This window comes from Cyclopterus lumpus, chromosome 17, assembly GCF_009769545.1.
Source record: "Cyclopterus lumpus isolate fCycLum1 chromosome 17, fCycLum1.pri, whole genome shotgun sequence".
In the NCBI taxonomy this organism is placed as follows: domain Eukaryota; kingdom Metazoa; phylum Chordata; class Actinopteri; order Perciformes; family Cyclopteridae; genus Cyclopterus; species Cyclopterus lumpus.
This window is the reverse complement of record NC_046982.1, coordinates 20382595-20410097: the sequence shown is the minus strand read 5'-3', so window position 1 is coordinate 20410097 and position 27503 is coordinate 20382595. Positions and strand designations below refer to the sequence as shown.

Below are 27503 nucleotides of genomic sequence, written 5' to 3'. Positions count from 1 at the left end.
ATGGGCATGGTCTCGCGTTTCATCCTCCGCTGTGATTCAGAGGATTACGACGGAGGGATGCCAAGCTGTGACTTGAGAGGGTGTCGCATGCCATCGATGCTACGCGGCGTGTGTCGTGAAAATTGCGCAATCTGTTACATCGGAGGGGGGGGAAAGCTCTGATGGATTCAAAAATCTACTTTATATATGTAAAAATATATTTGTAACCTCTAATCCTCATAATCTATACATGAAAAATGACTATTTACATGCATGTAACCTATTGTCCTATTAGCTGACACTTTTATGACATCCATTAAGATATTACAATATGTCCGCTACATTTTCACCGCTGCATAACCATTAAGTAGTTTTTTAAGCTTCCGCCGAAAAATTAAAACGCTTCATTTGTATTGCTTTATTGGAAGGAACGGCTCATACTCTTCTTATTAAACCCACTTATGTAAGGCATGAATTGTCCTTTCCGATTTTTGGGAGAACAACACGGATCGCGGCTCTCGGGGGAACACACGATGTTTCCATCAAGGTTACAAGAGTGCTGTTCTTCAAGCTCACGACCAGAATAGGGTATAATTAGGGAACTAAATGCTGCTTTAAGTCAGAATGTGGTGTGCGAGCATTTCCAAAAGGGACAAACCAGTATTGCGGTTTGTGGTTTTTATCATCAAAAGAAAATTGCACAGTTGAAAAGGAGTGGCACTGACTCACAGAGTTTATAGTATCCAGGAACCTCATCCTGCTAAAAACATTCATGCGGTGCAATATGTCAAAAAAGTAACATATTCATGTTTTTTTTCCAGATAGTGGACAGGCCATTAAAAACAAGATTCAGCAGAGTTATAATTTTCTCGCCCCCCCCCCCCCCCCTCTCTATTTTGTGGAGAAAAATAAAACATACAGGAAAAAGTCCAAAAAGCCCTCGGGATCACATTTTGAGTATCTGCCAACAACAAGGAAGTAAATGTTAGTCTATGGTGCAAAGAATGGCAAATGACCAAAACAAGCACATAAAAACCAACATTCGACTGTATTCCCATAATAGAGGCGCTTTACATTGACCAGAGTAAATATTATCTGCGTATTATTTATCATCCACGTGACGAAGTGTGATCCGTGAAGGAAAGTCTCGTTTTTTTGTACGAACGTTTTGCCTAAAAAAAAAAAAATCTCATCCTCACCGACGCATCGGGCGAACAGAGAGAGGCCTTTTATTGGCTCTGAAGAGAGGAGAGGAAATTAATAGGCTTGTGTTTTCCAGATGAAACAGTAATTACAGTTGTAATCAAGAGATGTCATGTTGACAATCAAAACACTGAGGTGTGTGTATCTACAGCTCGTATGTATACACAGTTTTTAAAGGAAACAAAATGACAATAAACACAAGATTTAAGTAATTGGGCGCCACATTTTACAACTGCGAAAACATCTGTTTGCAAATCTTTTAAGATTTTCCCAAAAAAATCGCACGTTCGAGACTACGTTTTAAACATGAAGGTTCTTGCAAAGACGCACGTGCTTGCATACGACTGGATAAATGAGACTTATTTATGCTCATTATGCCGCACGAGTTGTGCGAGAGTCTGTAAAAACGGATGTTTTTGATTCGGTCCCCGTTGACTTCCAAATTCATCGAGACTTGCTGTCACCGTGAAATTGAAGTTAATGGGGATACGCATTCTAATGTCATTCTATCTTTATTACCGAGGACATTTTTCCTGGTGCATCACAACTGGAAAAAGTGCCGTTGATTCCAAAAAAACGTATTTTGTTCATGTCGGACGATGAAGATGAAGAGGCTGTCGAAATCCCCAAAACTGTTGCTTTGGCTCTGAGCCAGCGACGGGCTGAGCGGAGCCAGTTTTTTGGGACGTTTAGTGGTCCTCTAGTGCCGCCGCCATCAAGCTCGCCTTTCAGTTTTTAAATGAACTCATCTCCTGTTCCCATGTTCCCAACAGAAGGAACCTTTTCAATCTTTTTTTATATCCTTATTTCCAGTAGTGCCACTATTAAAAAAACCCTTAGAAACCAGTCGGTCTGATCTTACCACAGTTATTAGTATTCTTGTGCATACTTTATAGCTTACTTCCTCCGATAATTCATTCTGAGGAGCCTTCAGTTAGTTTGATAGTCATTTGGAAATACTGATGAAAGTATTTCCCTTATTGCTTTGTTCTGCATTACATCTTAAGCTTTTCAAATTTTCAGCTATTGCAAATATATTTTTTAATCTACTGGTTTTTGATCATCGTGCATTTTCTGTGTGGAGGTTTTAAAGAGACGCAACGCCACAATAACTTCTTGATCGTGGTCGAGACATTTCTTTTTAACTTGACTAACAGAGATCGGGGGAAAGGTCACAACCATCTGAAGCAGCGTTTTGGGCATTTTGGGAGTTTTAGTTGTGTAGTTGTACTGTATTTAGATAACTTTTTCATGGTCTGGGATACTGCTGATGAGGTCATCGGGCTGCACTTTAAACTCACAATCCATTGTTGACGTATAAATGACAATTACACGCCTTTGCGGATCATTTAGACTTTTTGGGATACTCCCATTTTTTTTTGTTGCTTTGTGCTCTCTAATGAAAGTCTACCTCACAAGCTCCAGCTTTTCACTGTAGGGCACTTCAGGAAATGACTTTGGTCAACCCCAAAAAAAAAAAAGAAAAGCAAGACTGTCCACAATCAAGACTGTCGGTAATGTACCGGAAACCAAGTGTCTCCACTCTTGTGTGTGCATGGCATGTATCCACGCTACGTTTAAAAAAGAAATCCATCACAAAATATTCAAAAATCAACAAATGCAGACTTAAGACATCTTGTGGTACCGGCCAAGCTAAACCTTCGTAACTAAATATAGCTGAGATTTAAGTCACTAAAATAACATGGAAACCAGATGCTGGAATTAGAACTAAAACTGTAAATGTACCTTCATTCACATGTGTCAGTGTTTAGTCGTAGTGGTTCAACACTTGTCTTGACACACCGGCCTAAAAACAGTTCTCTCAATATTGGTCTTATATCCTCGCAAGAGAGAGAGCTGCAGTTTTAAGTCATCAAGCCGCAGGTTTGCGAAGACAAATAGAAACTTGTGGTTTTATTCAAAGTAGAGTTTGTATTCTATAGCGACCCAGTGATGAAAACACACGGTGTGTGCTTTTCAACATTTTCATTTTGTTGGCACACGCGCCCGAAAAAGCAGTTTTAAACAAAAAGATGACTGTGTTTTTTGAATGAGACGCCGTAAATAAGAATGTCCCATGTTTCTTTCCCTGTAAGAGTCGTGTTTACTTTGGAGGTTTTGGACTCCGGCCAGTGGAGGAAGGGAAAATAATCACGGGGGCACACACTTATTACCCAGGATTCTCTTCTTTAAAAACGGTACCCGATACTCTCCTATGTCGCTGCTAGCGTCTGCAGATGAAGACGTTTACCCCCCTCCGTTTCTGAGAAAGAAAATATACCCCCCTGAAACTCCATACTGCATTTTAGGTTAATGTTTCACTCCAACATATCTTATCCTTTGATTTGTGTTCTTAATGTGTTGGAAAAGGCAGCTTCGATTACCAGGTTTGTAGTAAAAAGTGAGCTAAAGAAAAGCCAATTGTAACTGAAATATAACCAACGTTTCACTCCACTTTGAAGTGAGAATGACCATCATGACAAACAAAAACTCAACGTGTAGTATATAATGTAGATGCTTTTTAATTTCCATCAAAATTGGGATAGAAAATCACAGAACTGCCGAACCACCGGTACTCCTTCACTTCATCCATTGGCGTTGATTGTTGGTCCCTTTCGGTAGCGGCTACCGTCCCAGATTCACTGTTTCTTGTTTCCTGTTTGTTCAGCTTTCACCTGAAGTAACACCGGCCGGTTATTCAGATGAAAATAGTATGAATGTCTCCGTGGAATATTCTCTCTTGGCATAGTTAGCACGGTAAACAGGTAGTATCTATCCTTGTTCGCCTGTGGTCGAAATGTTGTTCCATCTGTGGTTGTTTACCGTGCAAAGCCATAAAACGTCTTTCACTCTGGAAACCTCATTCAGCTCTCGGACTGGACATCTTTTATTTCAGGACTGCAAGTAGTGAAAATATTGATGGATTGAGGTATTGTGGGTTAAATCCAAGGCGGCTCCGTATTCACGGTTTAATTTTAAGATCGGGCAAATGACGCACTTGCACCGGAGACAATGTGTACACATCTTTGTGCCCAAATGGCTCTTCGTCTCGGCAGATTTAGAAGGAACTTCAGCTGCTTATTTTAGATGATAAAGATGCACCAGAAAGGGATGAAAATGGTAGTTTTGCCAACTGCAGAATACGGCTTGTTGTACTTATACTACAGTAATGAGCCATTCCACAGTGAGTACATGTACTCAAGTTCTATGTTCACTGCAAGGGTAAATTAAAGGTAATTGTATTTATTCTACCGCTTTATACTACACAGCACTTTAGTCGGACATATTGTAGTTTTTACTTCACTAAATTCCACCTTAAAAAGCTGCTTGCCCAGTAATAATAATCCAATACTGTAACATACAATACAAAAACCCACTTTTACTTTGGATACTTTAGGTACATTGTGTTGGTAATACTTAACTGAATATTTGTACTCTTTTGTAAAAAGCATCCTTACAGTTTGTCAGTGAAATATCAGAATACTTCAAGCACCTCTGCAACATACAGTTAACGTCTTTATTAACAATTATGCAGGATCAAATGTATCGTAGCTTGTTGGATGCCTAATCACACAGATTATTATTCAATCCTCCACTTTAAAAAGACATTTTTAGTAGCATACATATTCATTAAAACCTCTTCGCTCCCTCCCTTTGTTCCTTTAGTCTCCTTTTAGACACATTAACTTCCCATCAATACTGACAGCAGAGTGTGATTTCTTTACATCCAGACCTCTAATTTATATCTGCAGCCATGGAGTCAGCTGCTCTGAGCAAACGTCTGTCTTTAATTTGTACTGTTTGCTCTGCATCATTGAACCAAATAAATAAGAGTTTTTTTTTTTTTTTAGCTCATACCTCCAGGCTCACTGCAGCATACACGTTTGTTTGTGTTCCATTGTGCGGATGCTTATTGCATTTCGACTCAACGCGACATGAACAGAAAGCCCATGTGACAGCGTAGAAAATCCTCGAGGATTTGCTCGCCCTGATCTACGATTCACTTTTTCTTTTTCTTTTTCAGCACTGCATTTGAATTTCTCCTGTTTTCATTTCCACTTTTTTCTTGTCACGCTCTGTTAAGAAATGAATGTGGTCATTTTCAATAGAGTCACATATGTCATTACCCAAAAAAAGTGATCCGCGAGGGCAAACAGCCAGTCGTGGCTTATGAGAATGGAAAATGTTGAAAATAGCTGGGAAAAACCACAGCTGAGGTGCCACTCCACAACACGGGTTTAAGTACCACTCCACAACACAGTGTTCGAAAGCTGAGGACATATAAGGTGTAGGAACACGTTGACAATGAAATGTTTTCGTCCTTGTTATTTGTCATGTCCAATCAGTGACCTCTAAGTGGATATAATAACAGAAATACAACCTGGGTCTAATACAGAAACGGTTTATTCAAGGAAAAATATATATCTTATACATGCTTTTGTCGAGCTATAAATAAATACCACTTTTGTTCGTGAACACTCTGTCAAAGTACAATCTGATCTGACCTTTGAGATACGGACCATCGCCTGTCTTCCAGGCCGTCCTATTCCGTTTCAAGAAAAATGTCAGCATTGTGCATTTTAAGGACGATTTTACAGACGGAAACTGGATATAGAACATGGTGTCTGCAGTCGTAACGACCGGGGATGCAGAAAGCACTGGTCAGAGGGTATGAAGCAGCTGTGAAGAGGAAACCGTGTCTGGATATAGCAACGGTTTTTAATACAACATTGAGTTATGGTCAGAAAGGTTAACATTTTTTTTAAAAACAAGCAAAAAAACGGCTCCTTTTTGGGGAGAAAAGGGCGGGACCATTATTTATTTAACTTTTCTTCACAACACATTTCCACATGGTGTTCCTTATGTTTCTGTTTCCTTAGGTTTCTGTATGTTGATGCTGCTAGGTGTATACATAATCAGTATATATACCTACAACAGCTTTGGCGTTACGTATAGAAAACCATGTTGTAGAAATGAAGAAAACGTCTTGATTTATTGTAGTTAATTACAGTCCAGTAACATTGTTTTTAGTTATCAAAATCAACTCAAATTCAAACCCAAGGTTACCTTTTTAGATAATGGATGAATCCTTGTAAATTCAGTGTCATCCAAGAGATAGGTTACAAAAAAAAAAAAACACCTGGGTGGATCATATATTGACTTACTGTTTTAAAGAAGTTGTTTATGGATGCAGCTTTGGCATTTACAACTGTCAACCCTTAAATATGTCCCTTCATTAACTCCCATTTTTCTAATTTTCAGGCGTACGCCGACGATGTGCTGACGAAAGATGAACAGATCGGCCTGCTGTTCAGAGCCAAACAGAAGTGTGAGGGCAACATCAAGTCAAAGCACAAGGTTCCCGGTGAGTAAAGAAACTCTTTACACGATGCTAACGTGCTGAATTAGCAGGTGTAATGTTTACCTTGTTCACCATCTTAGATGTGAGCATACTTAGATATGCTCATTACTACACAAAGTTCACGTTGATTTCATTAGTTGTGCAGGTATTTGGTCACGAACCAAAACACCGGACGACGTAAGAAGAGAACCTGGTGATGTCGATTAGGGAACAATTCATCTTTAGGGGGACTTGGTACCCAATTTTACACCAATTCAGTCAATAAATCACAAACATCAACTTCATAATGGCGTTGGAGGAAAAGTCATAACTAAGATATTTTCAGTCTAGACCAACTGTAGCCAGTGAGAAGTGAGATATTATCGCAGATCCTAGATCCTTTTTTTCCTGATCAAATTTGTACCCTCTTCTGGTCCATCATTTGCTCCTTTTAACCTAACGGTGACTCATTTCATGCCAACGACAAAGAGGTTACGGTGTTGTTGTTTGATTCTTGGAAAGATAAATGGATAAGAATCCTTCAGCCTGTTCATTGTTTGCGTACATCGACCAAAAGGCCTTTCTTAGCTGCACTTAAAGAAGCTAATTGTGTAGGAAGTGAAGGAGACTTTGAGGGGCTCATGTGGAGGCAGGGTCCTACTTCATTATCCCGATTAAGTCTCCAATAGTTTGATTTTCCAATAGCTACACTTACTTTATCAGAGTCCAAGAATGCCACGGAAGACATGGACCATTTATCTCAGAAAAATTGCTTTCTTAGTAAAGAAAAAAAAAAGGCTCAGCTGTTGACGAAGCTTCACAATGAATTGCAGCTTCAATGAATCCCCCCGGGGGGGGTGCTAAACGGAGCAGAACCCCATGGCCACAGATATGAAATACACATAATGCGCATGGCAGGGAAGTAACAGGAAAAAAGATGGAGTGAAAGGAGGAAGAAATCAATCAGCACAAAAGGTAAAAAAAAGGTCTGCGGCGGAACTAAACGGCACAACCATGATGGTGAAGAGTCGGAGTGAGAGAGACCACAAAGACGGCCTCGTGGTCTTGATTGAATGTGATTTTTGTTCTGTTTGGATGTATTTGTGGACGATAAGAGCTCATACTAATCAGCAGACGATGTGCACCACCTTGATGGATGTTATTGTTCTTGTCTACGTATTGGTGATACAGTACCCTCAAATCCAATGCATATTTCTTGGGGGGTGGCCTTTCAGTTGAATGCAGTCTGTAAAATTGATGGTTACATTATAAAATACTTTTTATGTTTCCTTTGCCCTCCTCGCGGCTTTTGCCGGAGGCTGGGATTGAAGTCGTATCTGATCTTCCCCCCCCGAGGGTGTATTTGTGTTTCGAGAGCACTATTTTCCAGCAGACCCGCAGCATCTACTGTATCTCGTTGTGGTGACTGTCAATTTCCCCAGTTTGATTGTCCAGAGGAAGGATTCCACAGCCAAACCAGTCTTTTTTTTTTATCCCCAGTGTATTGCGGTCGCATTTAATTCTTTCGACCCTTCAAACCATACCCTCACAAATGAAACACATCATTAAAAAAGGTTTTTCCTCCAGCCTGAGAACACAAAAGGCTTTTTGATGACGGTATCCCACCGGTTGCAGTGCGATGCCCCGCGTGGTTATTTCAAACGTTTCGTGCTTTTGATACACGTCCACAAAATCCCCAATTGGATTTTTGAAAAATATAACAAGGCTGTTGAGATCCGCAGGCGCCGAAGAGCAGATCTCATCGGCTTCTACGACAACGCTGTGCTTTTCCTCAAAGCGTATGTAATGAGATGACAATGGATGCTAATGCGGAGCAGTCAGTCAAACATCAATCAGGCCTCTCTGGGAGAGTCTGCTGAACCGTCTGACCACCATCACGCGTAATCCACCCTGACACGTCAAAGTGACACGTGGAGAGCCTGGTGGCACACTTCACAAACAGCCTTCTAGGCAGGTGTGCAGCTGTTCATTTACATAATGTTTCTAGATTGAAATTCATAGAAATGATATAGAGATGTCACGCAATCTTTACGAGGCTAAGATGGGAAGGGCACATGTGTCAAATGGCTTAATTACTTTATGCTATTTTGGCATTTTATGGTTAGTGTGCTCTGTTGCTTTCTTGTTGAGAGAACGGATGTGAAGATGAATGAAGACGCATGAATTAATCTAAATATGGAGATACAGCGAGCAGCAGATTAGTGGAGCTTTACATAGAGACTGGAAATCTACCAATAAATCTAAAGCTCACATATGAACACGTTATGTTGTTTGTTTAATCTTTATAAAAGATAAAGTGTGAAAACAACATATTGTGGACTTAAGAGTGCTATGTGCTAATATTTATAGGCTGGAACTTTTTGGCTAGCTGTAGTGTGATATTTACTGGAGTGGTATGGATCTTCTTATTGGATAATATTGCCAACACTTTAATAAGACGTATCCAACTGTTGGCAAGAAAGTGAATAATATTTCTTTGATTTGTAAATGGGAGTCCCTGTAATTGCTGCTATTTTTTCATTATCAGTTGATAGACTATATGCAAATAATCAATTTATTAGTCAAGAACAATTTTAGTGATTGACTAATTGTATTTTTATATGGATTGTTATTATTTGATATCTCTATAAAAAAAATGTTCATTGGACAATTCAAGCAAATTTGTTTTTCAATAATTCTTTTAAATGTTATTTAATAAAGAATTAAAAGATTTGTTGTGAAAATTGCCCATGTCAAATTCAAGGTGATTTAAAAAATGTAAAAAAATAAATATATATATATATATTTATATATAAAATTTCATTTAATTAAAAAAAATTATTTGTTGTGAAAATTGCCCATGTCAAATTCAAGGTGATTTAAAAAATAAATATATATATAATAAATAAATATAAATAAAAATAAATAATAAATAATAAAAAAAAAAAAATATATATATATATATATATATATATATATATATATATATATATAAAATTTCATTTAATTAAAAAAAATTATTTGTTGTGAAAATTGCCCATGTCAAATTCAAGGTGATCTCTTAAAAACATTTTTTTTAAACTTTTTGTAACTTTCAGACATTTTGGGTTTTTTAAATGTCACAGAGGGCCGTGAAATAAGCTGCTGGCGGTATCAACTCGTGACAGTAGTTTGCTACGTTAGCTAAACACTGTTGATGCTGTAGGAGAGCTAAAGAAAGGAAAGGCTCTCGTAAGCACATGCATGTGACATCCTGAGCCTTTAGAAATGAATTGATGCCGAGTGAGAACGCCGGGGAAGTTCTCAGTGTCGTTACTTTACAACCCGTTCACACATTGTCAGTGTCGTGCCTTTTATACCATTTCATGAGCGTGTTTCTCAGCCAGCAACGGTAGATTGTTTACACTGAACCTGGACTCCAATAAGTCAATCAGGGACCTCTGGCCTCGAGGGGCCGTATCCAGGATACATTCTCACATCGGAGCTGACCTGCATACCGGATGCTGCTGGCACACATCGGACGTGACTCATCCTGTATGTGTGTGTGGGGGGGCGGGGGGGGGGGGGGGGGGGAGTTTTCTGACCTCTTTTGGAAGGTTGCACACGTGTGTTCAATCACATAACAGTTGAAGGAATTGAGATAAACATTATACCTTAATAAAGAAAAAGAGTCCCCTATGTGGTTGTTGTATGCCTGGATAAGCACATATGTGCTCATTAAACATGCTTGATTTGAGTCTTTTTTTTCGTACTTAATTGCACGTGAATTACTTTGACTTCAGTTCACTTGACCTTGATTTGACCTCAAGCGTATCAGCTGGTTGTTCGTTTGTAAAGTGGAAATCGTGTCGCGGTTTGTCCTCCACGCTGATTACAATGTAAGAGCCTCTCTGAGATTGGAGATAAAGTTCAAGGAAAGCATTACGTGTGCTCTCGCTAGCGTTTTCCTGTTTCCTGGTCGTTAGAACTTGGACAGAATTCCTTCCTGTGATTTTCTTTTTCTTTCTTCTTCTTGTATTGTGGTGTGACCTTGAATCTGTGGGTTGAGGGGAAACTCAAGAGAATAGCAGCTTGTATGCATTTTTAGGACTTTTTGGCTTTGCATCTGTATTTGTCTTTCCTGCCTGACCACCCCCAGAGTAAAAAAAATGATAAATACGTTGTGGTTTTCTGAACTATTATAGGAGATGTGGAGTGATGACTATTTTAAAACGCTATTGTGAAAAGTAGGATTAGCGCTGAGGAATGAATTGATCCTGCAATTCGAGTCTTACAACCTCTGTATTGGTTGTATTTTTTAATATTGTATCTATTTGTTTTTCACTCTCTTTTGTGCTTTAAATACATAAAAGTCTCCATTTCATGCCAGAAACAAGGTTTTCATTGAGGTGGAAACACTTGAGGTTTTGCCTGGAGAGGACAGTGGAGGAGGGATGTGGGTTCGATGCCCAAAGACCTTGCAGTGTGAAAATAGCTCGGCCCTTTAAGCGTCCGGTTAAAAGAATAACATCGGCGATCATCATAAAAGGTTGCATGTATCAGGAGAAAGTGCAGCATGTGTCTCGACATGAGTTGGGTGGTGGGGGGAGAAAACCGTAAGAAAAACCCCAATGACATCAATAATACCAAAATCCTCCCATAGTCACATTTATATTTAAATCGTGGTCACGAAATTTACGGGAAACGATATATATATGTGTGTGTGTGCCTTGGTTAATTTAAGCCTGTTAGTAGGTGGTCCTATGGTAATAAAACCTATGGCAAAAAGCGAACAGCAATTCTACTTTTCCTCCCTGGGATGTGTGGTCAGTGTGATTTTTTTTTTTTTTTTAATTCAAAAAAACTAAACGCTGTTTTTCTCCAACCCGAAGATCTGTAGGATTCAGTCAGCTCCGCTCAGTCTGCTCTTTTTAATTTTTGCGCTCCAAGTGACGGGCAAATAAAAAAAAGAGCATGTCGTCATCGCTTCAGATGTTTCTCTGTAAGTGTGATTACAGGAATGAGAAAATAATGCCTCTGCTGCAAAGAGGAGAGTTTTAGTTTTTATCCATAGATGCTTATTAGTGGTCGGAGTGGGGCAGATGTTTTCAATAATATAACATAAATGCCAAGCCGTAAGGGAGGCTTTTTGCCAGGAATTTGTGGGGTAGGGGACTTTGCTCCCACTATCGGAGGGTTCACGATTTAACTGATGATTAGGGGTCTCTACGCTGGGAAATGGCTCTTTTTCTGAAATGGTTTGTGTTACTGCAAGTCTCATGTTGTGCGTTCTCTATAAAAAATATTCAGAAGATTCCTGGACAACTTTTTTTTTGAATGCCAACATGTATAAATGTTTCTTTACCAGTTCTCAAAAAAGTGTGAATCTCATAATCTGCAATCAAGTATAATTGTAGGTTGTAATGATGGTTAATTTTAATGTGTTTTGCCCCGCAAATGCATTATGAAAAGCAAAGATGACAAGAGACGACTTATAATAATTATGGTTTACAGTCATGTGTGTTATGTCTTTCTTAGATAGTGACAGTAGAGAGATGACAGACAATTAGCTCGATCACATGACTTTTATTGCACTTCTGGACTTTTTCTTTCCTTTTTAAAGCTTTTTTGGGGGGGAGTTTTGTTTCCAGCTCAAATGTGAAGATTTGCTGTTTTTATGTGTTTTATATTATTTATAATGGGATATTGTTAAGTTTTGGGCTCTAGGTCAGACAAAACATTTTGAGAATTGTGTGACATTTTTATGAAACTAAAAAGCACATCTTTTCCGACTAAACCTTGAATACAAAAATATATGTTCATGGTAGCACTGTAGTAGCACTTAAATGGCACTTACTTATAGCACTTTGTAGTTTGGCTTTCTTGAAGAAATTATGTTTGTACTCGAGTTTGTCCTCTCATAGTTGGGTCAGTGGTTAGCAGGTCCGTCTTTCAATCAGGGAGTTGGCGGTTCAATCCCCGCCCTAGTCGATGTGTCCTTGAGCAAGACACTTAACCCTGCATTGTTCCCCGTAGCTGTGTCTATGGTATATGAATGTAACATTATTGTAAGTCGCTTTTGATAAAAGCGTCAGCTAAATGACATGTAATGTTGAGTGCACTTATTGTTAGGCACTTTGGAAAAAAAGCATCAGCTAAATGACATGTCAAGTAATGTTGAGTGCACTTATTGTTAGGCATTTTGGAAAAAAAGCATCAGCTAAATGAAACGTAATGTAATATTAGTTTTTGACATTGCATGCACTACAATTATTAACCAATTGATTATGGAAAAACTATAATAATATCAATATTTTTATGCATGTATCCCCAACTAATGCAGGTAAAAAAAAAAAAAACAGAAAGGAAAATACACTTTTTAATGCAGAGCTTGTATTTTACTACGGATTCTACAATACAACACCAGTGTTGCAGGGAATAATTTTTTTATGAGATCAAAACTGAAACTGAAAGGCTATGTACAAAATAAAAAAAACAATATGATCAACAATGTAGCAATTATGTCAATCTGCTGCAGCTAACAAACAAGGTATAATGAGCACGCTAGATGTACAACTTGTTATCTGCAAGCGGGGAATGTCATGACTGCACGTCTTAATTATATGACAATAGATGGGTGGGGTTCATTCTCTGGGTGAAACCATGTTTTCCTCAAACACAAAAAAAAAAGGCTCACCATAAATTACAAGGCTTGTTATACGGTGCCAATATACACACTGGGTAAAGTTCATGTACCTCATGGCCTACTTTTTAAAGGACAACCGAAGCCTTGAACATATGCAACAGTACCGCTTTTGTCAAATGCCTCACAGCCACGCAACGCACTCCTGTGGCTCTATTTTTAAAAGTCACTATTGCTTTTTTGTGTCCGCAGATGGCTTCTGCTCCCCGGAATGGGATGGCATTGTTTGTTGGCCTGAAGGGCCTCCGGGAAAGCTCGTGTCCACAGCCTGTCCGGAGTATATCCACGACTTCAACCATAAAGGTGAGACCGGCCCTGAAGCTCATTTTCAGCCGGTGAAAGAAAACCTTGGGGGGGAGCTCCTGTACGTTGTACGATCATAACGTGGCCTCTTTTGCAATTTCTACAATGATGCTAGTCCTTTATAAGGAGCAAGCTGAGGATGAGTCATTGACGGTATTGGGGTACAATCCTGTAATTAAAACTAGCCTTTTTGTGTTTGATGTCTAGGACTGGCATACCGTCGGTGTGACAATAATGGGACATGGGAGCTGGTTACAGCCAACAAGACATGGGCCAATTATAACGAATGCGCAAAATTCCTCTACCATTACAACCACAGCCATGAAAAGGTGAGATCTGTCTCTTCTCCATGCGTCATTGTCAGTCACAGGGCCTTCCTCCATAAAAATGCCTTTGTGAACACATCAGTAGATTGTCACGTTATAGATATTGCAGCCTTTTAGGCAACTCTTCATTACAATCCACTTTTTTAAAACGTGCCACACATTGTCGGCATGCCTTCTCTGTAATGTACGCCGTGAATAAAATGTAAATGGAATGTCGAGATCCGGACAGCGACGCAATGACATTGATTGCTCTGTGATGATATGAGGGTGCAATTCGCTAAATGTGTGTTCAAATATACACTGAAAGCACTCTCCCCGTTAGCCGGAATTTGCAAATTGTAAAAACATTCACCAATCACCAAAAATATATTTAGACCTGTGGACTACACGTACTTATGTCATGTTTTCCTTCCGGGTGATGATGAAATCAAAAGCAGGAAGTAGTTCCTCATTGCCATTTGAGGCTAACGGTATGCTAAGCTATGTAACACACTTCTGTGTGTTGTAAATGTGTTGGATTTGGATGCACTATATCGCCACAAGGATACTGACAGCTGAACATTGCAGCCATGCGGTATGATTTTTGCGAAACTGGCTGTAGAGCAGCAAATCCCTTCTAGCCAAGTATCAAACACAGATGATTGGTGATAAGAGCCGGCTCACAGCTGGCGGTCCAACTCATCCCAAATGTCCTCAAGGTGTTTGATTGTGAGAGGTCAGCCTTCTGCACGGGCCAATCTAGTTCATTGACAGCAAACTGCGGCAGCCTTTTCTTCATGGACCTTTGCATTCTCACATTGAAAGATTAAAAAGCCTACAAAAAAAGGCGACTAAAAATGAAAGTGCACTTTTGGAGGAAACCTGACATTCTTTTGGTACTTGCTGTCACCATTTCCCAAGGTTGATTGGAGGGTTATTCAGATCACCTGTTGCGCAGGTCCCCTCCTCGTTAAGTGGCGTGGTGCATTTCCCCCTCTCGGCCAATCAGGGTGTGACAACGGCATTTCTTTCAGGGCTTAAGACACGTGGTTCATCCCTCTATGTGCCGCAAACCACATAATCGGCATGGATTACCGGACTAAAACGCTGGCTGTTAGAAAGCCTTTTGAGACTTCCTGGCCCTCTTCACTTTTGCAATTGAAGGTGATTGTGAGCATTTTGAAACCTGGCTGAAGTGAAGATAAGATCAGGGCAGATCTTAGTGATATCTGGGCAAGAGTTTGTGCTTAAGATAACCTGATAAGCCTGCAAGTATTTTCATTGAAGCCCTTGCACATTTCCTTATAATTGAGATTTTTTTTTCGTTGTGAAGACATTTTGTAAGTAAATATTTCTGTATTGCAAAGTGGTTGTTGGACTTCTTCTTCCCCATCAGCTGAACTCTGGGGAATCGGTACCGCCGCAATTATATGCTGCAGCATGATTTCCCTTCACTAGAGCCAAACGATGGGAAAACAGCATATACTTTTTTGTGCGTTTGGTTTGCGGCTACATTCTTGAATAGTCTAAGGCTAGCCATGTAAAAAATGTAATTTAATTGTAGTACTTTTGTTCATCATTTACTGTTATGAATAAAGGAAACAGTTGTTGCATAATTTCAGTGGCAGAGCTAATATGGGGATTACTTTTGTTTTTATACCTGTCCCATCAGTTCATTATTATCAGTATACTGATGATTATAATGTTTGTACATAAAACAAGCAGAAATATGTTTAACATCCCAATTTAAATAGAGCAGCAGCATATAGTGCTGCAGGAACCGTGGACATTTTTATTTTATTATTATTGCAGAAAGTGCGCTCAGGGGCAAACAAGTTTATGATATTTACACCATTTGGTTTGTTTTTTAACACCACCTTTTATTATTTTTTTAATGCAATTGGCAGATGAAGAAAAATGTAACGTTGGGCCATAAACGATCCACACCACGGTAGCGTGAGCGTGAGTACACGCAATGAGGCAATAAAGGCACTCATTTAGCCACTTTTGCAACAGCCTTTTATTAAAGTGGAAAATGTTTGTGTGGCTGTACGTTTAGTACCGATGGTAAATGTAGTCCACTTAAGAAATGCATCCCCCAGCGTGCATGTTGACCGAGATAGCTGATCTGCTGTGGAGCCGTGCTGGCTGGGTCTGCATGTATCTGGATGCATGGATCCCTTGCGTTGATTTTAGATGCATCAGATGAATAAACAAAATGGAAATATACTAAAAGCTAATCCAACAAATTACAGTCTCTTAGACGGGCGTAATTATCTCAACTCTTCGTTAAACACGCTTAATTTACAACTGGACAAAAACAATCTAAATACAACTCACAAACATGTTTTTAGTTCATCTTTCTACTGTTTCGAGGTTCGGTTAAAACACAGCACAGATAATCTGGGATTACAACACACACACACACACACACACAACCACAGAGAGCAGCGTCATGCTCTGCTCAGGTTGACATCACTTTCTACATATAGCGCATTATTCTGCTATAATAATGCTCTGACGGTCGTGTGTGTAGAAGATCCTTTAACCATCTATATACCATTAAAATCTAAACCGAATCAGCGTGTGGGAATCAAACCTACAATCCTAAAATCCCATAAACACTGACATCACCATGGCACCGCAGCGCACGTCGAGAAGATTGTTTGTACACCGAGCGCGGCAATCTTTTACAACCATCCGCCTGATGTGAACTCAAGCTGTGTGTCCTTGTTGCTCCTGTTTCTTTACTCCTGCACGAGGGTGGAATGTCAGAATATAAAACTTGCAGTGGGTATTTTTAAGAAGAGTGAAATTGGGGCTTTAATGTGGCTAGAAAGGGGAAAAAATAGCACTTTAGCCATTATCGTGTAGATGCGTGTGTGAGCTTTTCTTGTAAAATTGCAGTTATGATGCTGACGTGGCTTTTTAAAGGAATTTTTACGGTATATATTTCTTTTAATTTATGGTCTGGAAGCATTTTTTAATCTCGCGTATAAAACGGTCTATAACCTTTTAAACGGACGAGGCGTATTGTTATTAAATTAGAGATTGATGTTAAGCGGCTTCTTCAGTTTGTAGCGTTGCTAGTGGCGACGACATATGTAGGGGGACATAGAGAAATAGAGTAATCAGTCACTCATTGATAAAAAAACATTAGATTTTTTGTACTCGTTTTAATTTATTTTCCCCGTGAAACTATACAAACATTAGTTGGCCCACATACGTTTTTTTTTTCCTCCCCCTCCGCTCGAATGTGTTGCAGAGGATGTGGGCACAACCTCCTCGCGGCGCCCTGCAGTTTCTTTTCTGGCTGCAGATGTTTATGTTGATGGGCTCCCGAGGGAACGGTCGCAGCAGTTGATGACAAATGCATGTGCGCGCGCGAATGAAAAGCCCCCATGCGGCACAACTACCGTACCGCAAGACCACCGCCACGACTTAAGACGGCCGTATGTTGGCACAAGGGGGGTCCCCGATGCGGTGGGGTATCTGGTTACGTCACAAGGGGCTCTTGGCCTCTTCAGTATGTTGATGCACAGAAGGTCTGGTTAGTGGCTCTCCTGACCAGACCTTTATTTTTATTTTTTAAAGAAAAGATGACAATGTATACTGAATGTTGACATTTCATTGGTGCGACTGAGGCTTCTTTTTTTTTATTGTTCATGACCATACAAATATAGTGTGTTTTTATTTTCTCTCCCCATTGTTTGATCCATTACCTCACATAAATATGGAGAACCTTTTATCCGTGTTGCTATCCTAACACCTCGCCATCTACCGACAGGACGTCTTTCACCGCCTGTATCTCATCTACACGGTCGGTTACTCCATCTCTCTTGGATCCCTCATGGTAGCTGTCGTCATCTTGGGATATTTCCGGTGAGTCCGTGCAGTCTTCTGAATTATTTTCCAATCGATTCTTTGAGTCTGGAAGTCTGGAATATAGATTAGAGCACTTGCAGCAGGGATCCCCACGGAGTGTAAAGGTTTACTGCCATGAGACCGATTTCTTACCACGTGGTCGACATACCGTGTCACGCAATTTAATGTCATGTTGTCAATGTTGGCTTTTACTTTGACTTTTAACAGACTGCGATATGAGTAGCTTTTCCAGGAGGAGTTGCCTCCAGGCCTGCAGCAACGCTCCACTGTCTGACATTTAGATGCTTTGCTGATTTCAGTTTCCCATGAAAATCAAACCGAAGCTTGGATACAGATATTTGTTATTCTACCGAGCTCGCAAAAGATTAGCGTTCCCTGGTGAAACAAGATAAAAGACGTTCTTAAAAGACGTTCTCAAAAGACGTTCTCAAAAAACATTCTCAAAACGAGATAAAAGACGCTCTCAAAAGACATTCTCAAAACGAGATAAAAGACGCTCTTAAAAGACGTTCTTAAAAGACGTTCTGAAAAGACGTTCTGAAAAGACTTTCTTAAAACGAGATAAAAGGTGTCCTTAAAATGAGATAAAAGACATTCTCAAACTGAGATAAAAGACGTCCTTAAAACGAGATAAAAGACGTTCTCAAAATGAGATAAAAGACGCTCTTAAAACGATATAAAAGACGCTCTCAAAAGATGTTCTTAACACAAGATAAAAGACGTTCTCAAAAGACGTTCTTAACACAAGATGAAGGACGTTCTCAAAAGACGTTCTTAACACAAGATGAAAGACGTTCTCAAAAGACGTTCTTAACACAAGATAAACGTTCTCAAAAGACGTTCTTAAAAGATGTTCTTAAAACGGGATAAAAGAAAAGCCGTTCTTAAAACGAGATAAAAGACGCTCTTAAAAGACGTTCTTAACACAAGATGAAAGACGTTCTCAAAAGACGTTCTGAAAAGACGTTCTGAAAAGACGTTCTGAAAAGACGTTCTGAAAAGACTTTCTTAAAACGAGATAAAAGGTGTCCTTAAAATGAGATAAAAGACGTTCTCAAAATGAGATAAAAGACGCTCTTAAAACGATATAAAAGACGCTCTCAAAAGATGTTCTTAACACAAGATAAAAGACATTCTCAAAAGACGTTCTTAACACAAGATGAAGGACGTTCTCAAAAGACGTTCTTAACACAAGATGAAAGACGTTCTCAAAAGACGTTCTTAACACATAAAAGACGTTCTCAAAAGACGTTCTTAATACAAGATGAAAGACGTTCTCAAAAGACGTTCTTAACACATGAAAGACGTTCTCAAAAGACGTTCTTAACACAAGATGAAAGACGTTCTTAAAAGATGTTCTTAAAACGAGATAAAAGAAAAGACGTTCTTAAAACGAGATAAAAGACGCTCTTAAAAGACGTTCTTAACACAAGATGAAAGACGTTCTCAAAAGACGTTCTTAACACAAGATGAAAGACGTTCTCAAAAGACGCTCTTAAAAGATGTTCTTAAAACGAGATAAAAGAAAAGACGCTCTTAAAAGATGTTCTTAAAACGAGATAAAAGAAAAGACGTTCTTAAAACGAGATAAAAGACGTTCTTAAAAGATGTTCTTAAAACGAGATTTTAAAAAAGACGTTCTTAAAACGAGATAAAAGACGTTCTCAAAAGACGTTCCTAAAATGAGATGAAAGACGTTCTCAAAAGACGTTCTTAAAAGATGTTCTTTAAACGAGATAAAAGAAAAGACGTTCTTAAAAGACGTTCTTAACACAAGATGAAAGACGTTCTCAAAAGATGTTCTTAAAAGATGTTCTTAAAACGAGATAAAAGACACTCTTAAAAGACGTTCCTAAAACGAGATAAAAGACGTTCTTAACACAAGATAAAAGACGTTCTTAAAAGATGTTCTTAAAACGAGATAAAAGACGCTCTTAAAAGATGTTCTTAAAATGAGATGAAAGACGTTCTCAAAAGATGTTCTTAAAACGAGATAAAAGACGCTCTTAAAAGATGTTCTTAAAACGAGATGAAAGACGCTCTTAAAATTTTTTCTTAAAACGATATAAAAGACGCTCTGAAAAGACGTTCTTAACACAAGATAAAAGACGCTCTGAAAATTTTTTCTTAACACAAGATAAAAGACGCTCTTAAAATTTTTTCTTAAAACGATATTAAAGACGCTCTTAAAAAATGTTCTTTAAACGAGATAAAAGAAAAGACGTTCTTAAAAGACGTTCTTAACACAAGATGAAAGACGTTCTCAAAAGATGTTCTTAAAAGATGTTCTTAAAACGAGATAAAAGACACTCTTAAAAGACGTTCCTAAAACGAGATAAAAGACGCTCTGAAAAGACGTTCTTAACACAAGATAAAAGACGTTCTTAAAAGATGTTCTTAAAACGAGATAAAAGACGCTCTTAAAAGATGTTCTTAAAATGAGATGAAAGACGTTCTCAAAAGACGTTCTTAACACAAGATAAAAGACGCTCTTAAAAGATGTTTTTAAAACGAGATGAAAGACGCTCTTAAAAATTTTTCTTAAAACGATATAAAAGACGCTCTGAAAAGACGTTCTTAACACAAGATAAAAGATGCTCTGAAAATTTTTTCTTAACACAAGATAAAAGACGTTCTTAAAAGATGTTCTTAACACAAGATAAAAGCCGCTCTTAAAATTTTTTCTTAAAACGAGATAAAAGACGCTCTTAAAAAATTTTCTTAACACAAGATAAAAGACGCTCTTAAAAGACGTTCTTAACACAAGATAAAAGACGTTCTTAAAAGATGTTCTTAAAACGAGATAAAAGACGCTCTTAAAAAATGTTCTTAAAACGATATTAAAGACGCTCTGAAAAGACGTTCTTAACACAAGATAAAAGACGTTCTTAACACAAGATAAAAGACGTTCCTAAAACGATATAAAAGACGCTCTGAAAAGACGTTCTTAACACAAGATAAAAGACGTTCTTAACACCAGATACAGTCGTGTACTGTTACTGAGGATTTACCACAGATGCCCCATCAGCCCGTATCTTACCCGAGTGGTAACACCTTTAAATTAATATGAATCTTTTTTTTTCACGGCTTCTTAACGCTCGGCACATTCGTCCCATCATTGGCTTATTTTATTTGGGGGTCTCGATGTGTCGGTGCCGTTTACCAAAATGTTCCCAAAAAAAATTGATTTGCCAAAAAACAGGCAAGGCAGTCAAGACTTGGCTTTTAGAAAAAACACACCAGAGAAATGAGTTTTAATAAGTTGTCCCAGGGGCCCGTCTTGACATGCTGGCTCTGGGCTCCAGAGCACTCCAGACATGTCATCCTCCTTCCAAACATGTCAGCTTTTTAGACGCGAGAGCTTCGTAAAAATGTTTTTCCAGGGACAGAAAAGAGATATTTCACATTAGCAGTTGTGTCAAGAATTTATTTTTTACCAGGAAAATGTACGCTGGATTAGTTTTCCCTTTTTTAAATCAATAGTTCTCTGAGCGATAGCTTGTCAAATGAAGCTTTAGGAGAAAAATGTTAATACTGAATAGCAACCGACTTTTTTACTCCAAACTTCAATTTGACTTTATATTTTTGACTTTATGTTATTATTTCGGCCATTGATCCGGCAACCTAATTCCAATACTGGAGCGTTACCTCCAAAGGGCCCACTTGGAAGAGCTTTTTGACAGATACACTCAATGCTCCGTCTGGAAGGAAATGTGCACGCTTTTTCTGAAAAACACATGCTTGCAATTTAGTTTTTTTTTTTTACAGCTCACTTTTGAGTCGAGCAATTCAATATTTGTGCTTTTTCAAGCCTCGTAATCTCAAGAATGTGTTACAGTCAGCTGGCTCTAATTAAGATGAGATGTGTGTGTGTGTTTCAATTTCTTTGACCTTCCCTGCTCTTGGTTTCCTCTTTCCTCCCCAGACGGTTGCACTGCACCAGGAACTACATCCACATGCACCTATTTGTGTCGTACATGCTGAGAGCCATCAGTATTTTTGTGAAGGATGTCGTGCTCTATTCCGGATCCGCCCTGGAGAACATGGAGAGAGTCACGGTGGAAGACCTCAAGTCCATCACGGAGGCGCCGCCATCCAACAAAACACAGTTCGTAAGTACAGCGACACGAAAAAATAAAAAAGAGAGAGAAAAACACTCAAAGAGGCTTTTAAATATATATATATATATTTTTATATATATATATATATATAATGTATTTGCCAATGTCCCTCATGACAAAAAAACACCCTGCTGTTGCTCAGCAATGCTGAATAGGAGTGGACCAGCCTCTTTTCATCCATACTGGTAACCAGTATGGATGAAAAGACAGAGGGGACCAGTAGTGGACTGGTAACCAGTATGGATGAAAAGACAGAGGGGACCAGTAGTGGACTGGTAACCAGTATGGATGAAAAGACTGCTTTTGCATTTCTGCATTTGCTATGTATTGCGACGGTTATATTTATTTTCTTGACAATTATTGCACATTTATCATGTAAATGGTTGACGTATTTATGTCATTTCACTTTTTTGAGACGAGCCGGCCAGCTGCTACAAAACATCAAATGTTGTAGTATTGTTTTCTTTTCAAACGCACAAACTGAAGACAAATCTGCACGATGTACATTAAAAAAGAAAGTGTTTAATTTCACATGTGTAACAATTAAAGCAATGCTACTTTCAAACAAAGCATCTCAGAATAAAACTTGGGACTTACAAATGTGTATATAATGAATCAAGACACATTAATGTCATTTGAAATTATCAAAATAAATTAACTATATTTTTCTTTCCCCTATTTTTCTTTTTTTATTTTTTAGCTCATTAGCAATATCCACTCATGTGACACCAATATGCCATTATAATTATATACGACCTGACGTTACTATTTAAATGCGTCCCGATTGGTCGGCCCTTCATTGACACACTGCTAGGAAGGCACAAAGCCCCCCCCCCCCCTCCCCCTCCCTTTGTTATGCTAATATTAATGATCCCCTAAAACACATCCTTAAACTAGCTCTTGATTACTTCAAGAAATTATAAAAAATAAACAATTACTGTTTATGGTTTTGTTACAACAGTTTGGATTAATTAAAGAGAGCAGGCACTTTTTTATTGAAAAATATTTTTATTTTTTTAAATGTCAAATCCAAAATCTACACAATATATTCTGTGTGTGTGTGTGTGTGTGTGTGTGTGTGTGTGTGTGTGTGTGTGTGTGTGTGTGTGTGTGTGTGTGTGTGTGTGTGTGTGTGTGTGTGTGTGTGTGTGTGTGTGTGTGTGTGTGTGTGTGTGTGTGTGTGTGTGTGTGTGTGTGTGTGTGTGTGTGTGTGTACAGGCTCCTTTGACACATCTAACACTATATATCTGTCCCTTAATATTAGCGATGCTAAGTGGTGTTTCTCTTATTATTGGATGGTGGAGCAGAACTAGAAGGGGAGGGGGGGCGTTCTGTAGATGCTCTTCAATCATCACTCTCAATCTGAAAGTATTCCTCTTCTCCTCAATTGTATTTTTTTTTTTTTTAAAGCTGCAGCCGACTCTATATTCTATTCAATAATGTATTATTATTATTATTTCCAATCTCCGCGTGCAGATCGGCTGCAAGGTGGTCGTGACCCTGTTCTTGTACTTTCTGGCCACCAACTACTACTGGATCCTGGTGGAGGGCCTGTACCTCCACAGCCTCATCTTCATGACCTTCTTCTCCGACAGAAAGTATCTGTGGGGATTCACTCTGATTGGATGGGGTGAGTTCAGTTGACATTCTACTTCAACGTGATTACATTTGGATCGGAGTAATCGGCGTGCAGATACAACAAAAAAAAACAAAAAACACGCCAGCCGCCGTCAAATTTTCCTGATATTGTATTAATAAGTAGGTGAGGACAAACGCACTGCGTGAACGTGGGCCTCACAGCTCCTGCATTGTACACACTGTGCGTAGAAGTTACGTCAGCACAGCGCATACAATGTGGATGCTGTGCTACCCGGGCTCTCCTCCTACCAGCTAATCCTGGAATTCATTTCCAATATGAACGGAGACGGCCGTAACTTGAATATATGTTTTTGTTCTTTTTTTTTTTTTTCAGGAGTGCCGGCGATGGTTGTGACAGTTTGGGCGACTATGAGAGCCACGTTCGCAGACACCGAGTAAGTCTGCACCAATAGTATTAACAACTGTCGGATTTTATATATTTTTTTTAATACATTTTTGAAGTAGATCACAGATGTGTGTTACATTACATTACATGTCATTTAGCTGACGCTTTTTATCCAAAGCGACTTACATGTTACATTCATACACTGTAGAGCAGCTACAGGGAACAATTCAGGGTTAAGTGTCTTGCTCAAGGACACATCGACTAGGGCGGGGATTGAACCACCAACCCCCTAATTGAAAGACGGACCTGCTAACCACTGACCCACAGTCGCCCCCAGTCGTGTTCTGTTGCAAGTCTCCTTCCACAAATCCACATTTCACATGTCGGCGTTGGGGGGGAACTTTTGGTTCAAAGAAGGAAGGAAAAGAAGAATTAAAGTGGATTCACCTTCAAAGAAAAAAACTGCCTCCAACCAAAACTTGCTCCTCCCCACCCCCACCCCCCCCCCCCCCCCCCCCCACCCCCCCACCCCCCCCCACCCCCACCGGCTCTATCTGCAGCCCCCACATTGGTCCTGCATCGCATGTACACTCAGCAGTAAGAAGCATATACAAGGGTATAAAAACCCTTTTAAAACTCATTTTTTATTTAGTTTTCAACAGCGTATGTATTTTCATACAGTCACTTTCTTTGTAAATGTTTCAGTCTTGGTACACATGATATTCAGGTGCAGTGTACAACAGAAGAGGGGGAAATGAGGATAATAATGCGAATAAAATAAAGAATTTAAATAATAATTGTCCACTCCTGAGTAGTATTGTATGTGCTATATATGCTTTTCAGAGAGGATTGCGTATGAGGCCGAGTGTGTTTTGATACCATCTTAAAGAAAAAGGGAAACAGGAAATATATAAATATACATTTGTGCGTCGACGGCAGCGATCATTGGAGACACCGGCGTTGAACCGCGGCCTCCAGGAGCATCTCCATCCTCACTGAACTCGTGCTTATCCGCTGTGTTGTTGTTTATCTACCCGGCAGGTGTTGGGACTTAAGTGCAGGCAGTTTGAAATGGATATATCAAGTGCCCATTCTAGCAGCGATCGTGGTAAGTGTGTGTCGTCCCCCCCCCCCCACCTCTCGCGACACCTGCGGCACTAGACGAGTCGGATGACACCTTATTATGTTTGCACATGCACTCGCTGATATCGTTATGCTTCTATTTGTGTCTTCAGGTTAATTTTATGTTATTTCTGAACATCATCAGAGTCTTGGCAACTAAACTGCGAGAAACAAATGCCGGAAGGTGTGACACGAGACAGCAGTACAGGTACCGAGTCCCACGCGTTGTGCAGCACGATAAAAAAAACAATGCATGTATTTATCCCTGATTTTGCATATGCATCATGTTTCTGTCACAGGAAACTGTTAAAATCCACGTTGGTGCTGATGCCGCTCTTCGGGGTCCACTACATCATATTCCACGCCATGCCGTACACAGAGGTGTCCGGAGTCCCCTGGCTGATACAGATGCACTACGAGATGCTGTTCAACTCCTTCCAGGTAAAAGAAAAATAGAAAAAGTGGTTGCAAATAACCAGAAATGCACATTTAGCTGCAGGTGTCCCAATAAATATGAATGTTATTTTCAAAATCTGATGATTTGATCAGGATAGAAATATTTAACTGCCAGATCCTAATGAAGATAAAGAGGAATGAAGGCATAGCTGATGATTTATTTTACCATATTAAATATCAAGTGATACAGCTAAAAGGTCATGCAACGTGCACATTAAAGACGCATCTTTCTCTACTCCTCGTTCCAGGGATTCTTAGTCGCAATTATATACTGCTTTTGCAACGGCGAGGTAAGAAACTCATTTTTTTGCATTTCACACCAAAAATGATATTCGGCGTGATATTTATGCTCCCGCGTGGCTAAATACGTTACTCTTCTTCCCAGGTGCAAGCGGAGATCAAAAAGTCCTGGAGCAGGAGGACCCTGGCCCTGGATTTCAAAAGAAAAGCTCGGAGCGGCAGCAACACCTACAGCTACGGACCGATGGTGTCGCACACCAGCGTCACCAACGTCACCGCCAGGGGGCCGCTGGCCCTCCACCTCACCACCAGGCTGGGCCCGGCGCCCGCCAACGGGCACAGGAACCTCCCCGGCTACGTGAAGAACGGCTCCGTCTCCGAGAACTCGGGGCCCTCGTCGGGACAGGAGCTCCACGTGCCCGACGAGGAGCACCCGGCGAGGCCCTGCTGCGAGAACGAGAAACCCTCGCCCGTGGTGGAGGAGGAGGAGAGGGAGACGGTCATGTGACCCTCCGGGGTCTGCCGCGTGAACGGGATGGTTCTGAAGGGGGGGTGGGGGGGTAGCCCGGCGTGCTTCGACACTGCCGAGCCAGAACCTGATGGGGTACAGATGGAGACTCGAAGGCAAAGAGGGGTGCTTCACTTCCATCTCCACCTGACGGATGATGGAGCCTCTCGACCCGCTCGCCCAACCTCCTGAATGTGTAAAAAAAAAAGGAATGAGGAAACAGACTGACGTTTCTTATTTCTTTTCCACTGCCACGACTGTTGTTATCTTGGTTTCTGTTGATATATTTTTTTGGGGGAGAAAATGTCTGAGCGCTCAGCTTTTGTGCTTAAATCAAACCGTTGGGGGGGGGGGGGGGGGGGGGGTTACAGTCGTTGCCAGGAACAGCCTTAAACACCGATGTAACGCCAGGTGGATTTTGAGTGCCCTTAGTGACGCATGGGGTGTCTGTGTGTGTGTGCGTGTGTATATGTTTGTGTGTATGTGTGTGTGTGTGTGTGTGTGTGTGTGTGTGTGTGTGTGTGTGTGCGGGGGGGTTATGTCAGCGTGGGTAGACTAAGTGTAGCTTACGAAATAACCAATGCTACTATATGAGGCATCTGTTCGAGCTTTCATGGACTTAAATCCACTTCAGTGTAAAGGGAAGGTACTCAGGTAAGTCCTCTGTTGTCGTACACCTATTGTTATACTTTCTAGCGTGGTTTGACATTTTTCTGAGGGTGTTTGCTACGTAATAAGGCCAAAAAAACAACAACAAAAACCAACCTAGCATTCATCCCTCTTCATTACAACGGATTTACAAGAGTTCAAACGAATGTTTCATGTTCAAATTTTTTCTTGTAGAGCGAGATGCCAAAGCTGGAATATTTCTTTTGAAGACTGCGTGTCTCTCTTTGGGTTCAGGCGTTAGTTGAGGTAAAGAAGAAATGAATGGAAATAGGACAAAGAAATGGTATCATGTGGTTCCCCACGCAGTTTTCAAAAGGATGAGACCCCATTTAAAAACACGCGGGGGGGGGGGGGGGGAAGAAACCGTCATATATTACCAGAAATGAATAGAGATCGTCCTTTTTTTTTTTTTTTACAGATGGTTCAGTGTTATGCTGCTTTTTAATGTGTATATACAAGTCACAATGTTTACAAAGATCAGAAATACATTCTTAATTGTGAGCTAATAGTGTTCATGTGTATGAATATCTTAAAAAGCTATGTTTCAATGTTTTGTTTTTTTTGTTTTTAAATGTGTATGTTTACGGAATGTTTGCAATATTTGGTCATGTGTATATAGTCCAAAACAAAAAAAAACAGGTACATGTATATTTGACGGAGGGCGTTTGAACTAGCATTTAATGAATTATTCCACAGTATATTTTA

At 39.8% G+C, this 27503-nt stretch overlaps 1 protein-coding gene across 1 annotated transcript; it reads left to right on the top strand.

Moving 5' to 3' along the window:
• On the top strand, positions 1 to 26129 carry pth1r (parathyroid hormone 1 receptor). The gene is made up of 14 exons (XM_034555490.1): positions 1 to 80; positions 4935 to 4992; positions 6451 to 6547; positions 13398 to 13508; positions 13716 to 13837; positions 17601 to 17695; positions 21624 to 21810; positions 23296 to 23449; positions 23792 to 23852; positions 24845 to 24911; positions 25039 to 25133; positions 25225 to 25366; positions 25630 to 25671; positions 25767 to 26129. Exons 1-14 carry the CDS (start codon positions 1 to 3, stop codon positions 26127 to 26129), a joined length of 1674 nt encoding a protein of 557 aa, XP_034411381.1.
• Positions 26130 to 27503: the final 1374 nt, after the last annotated feature.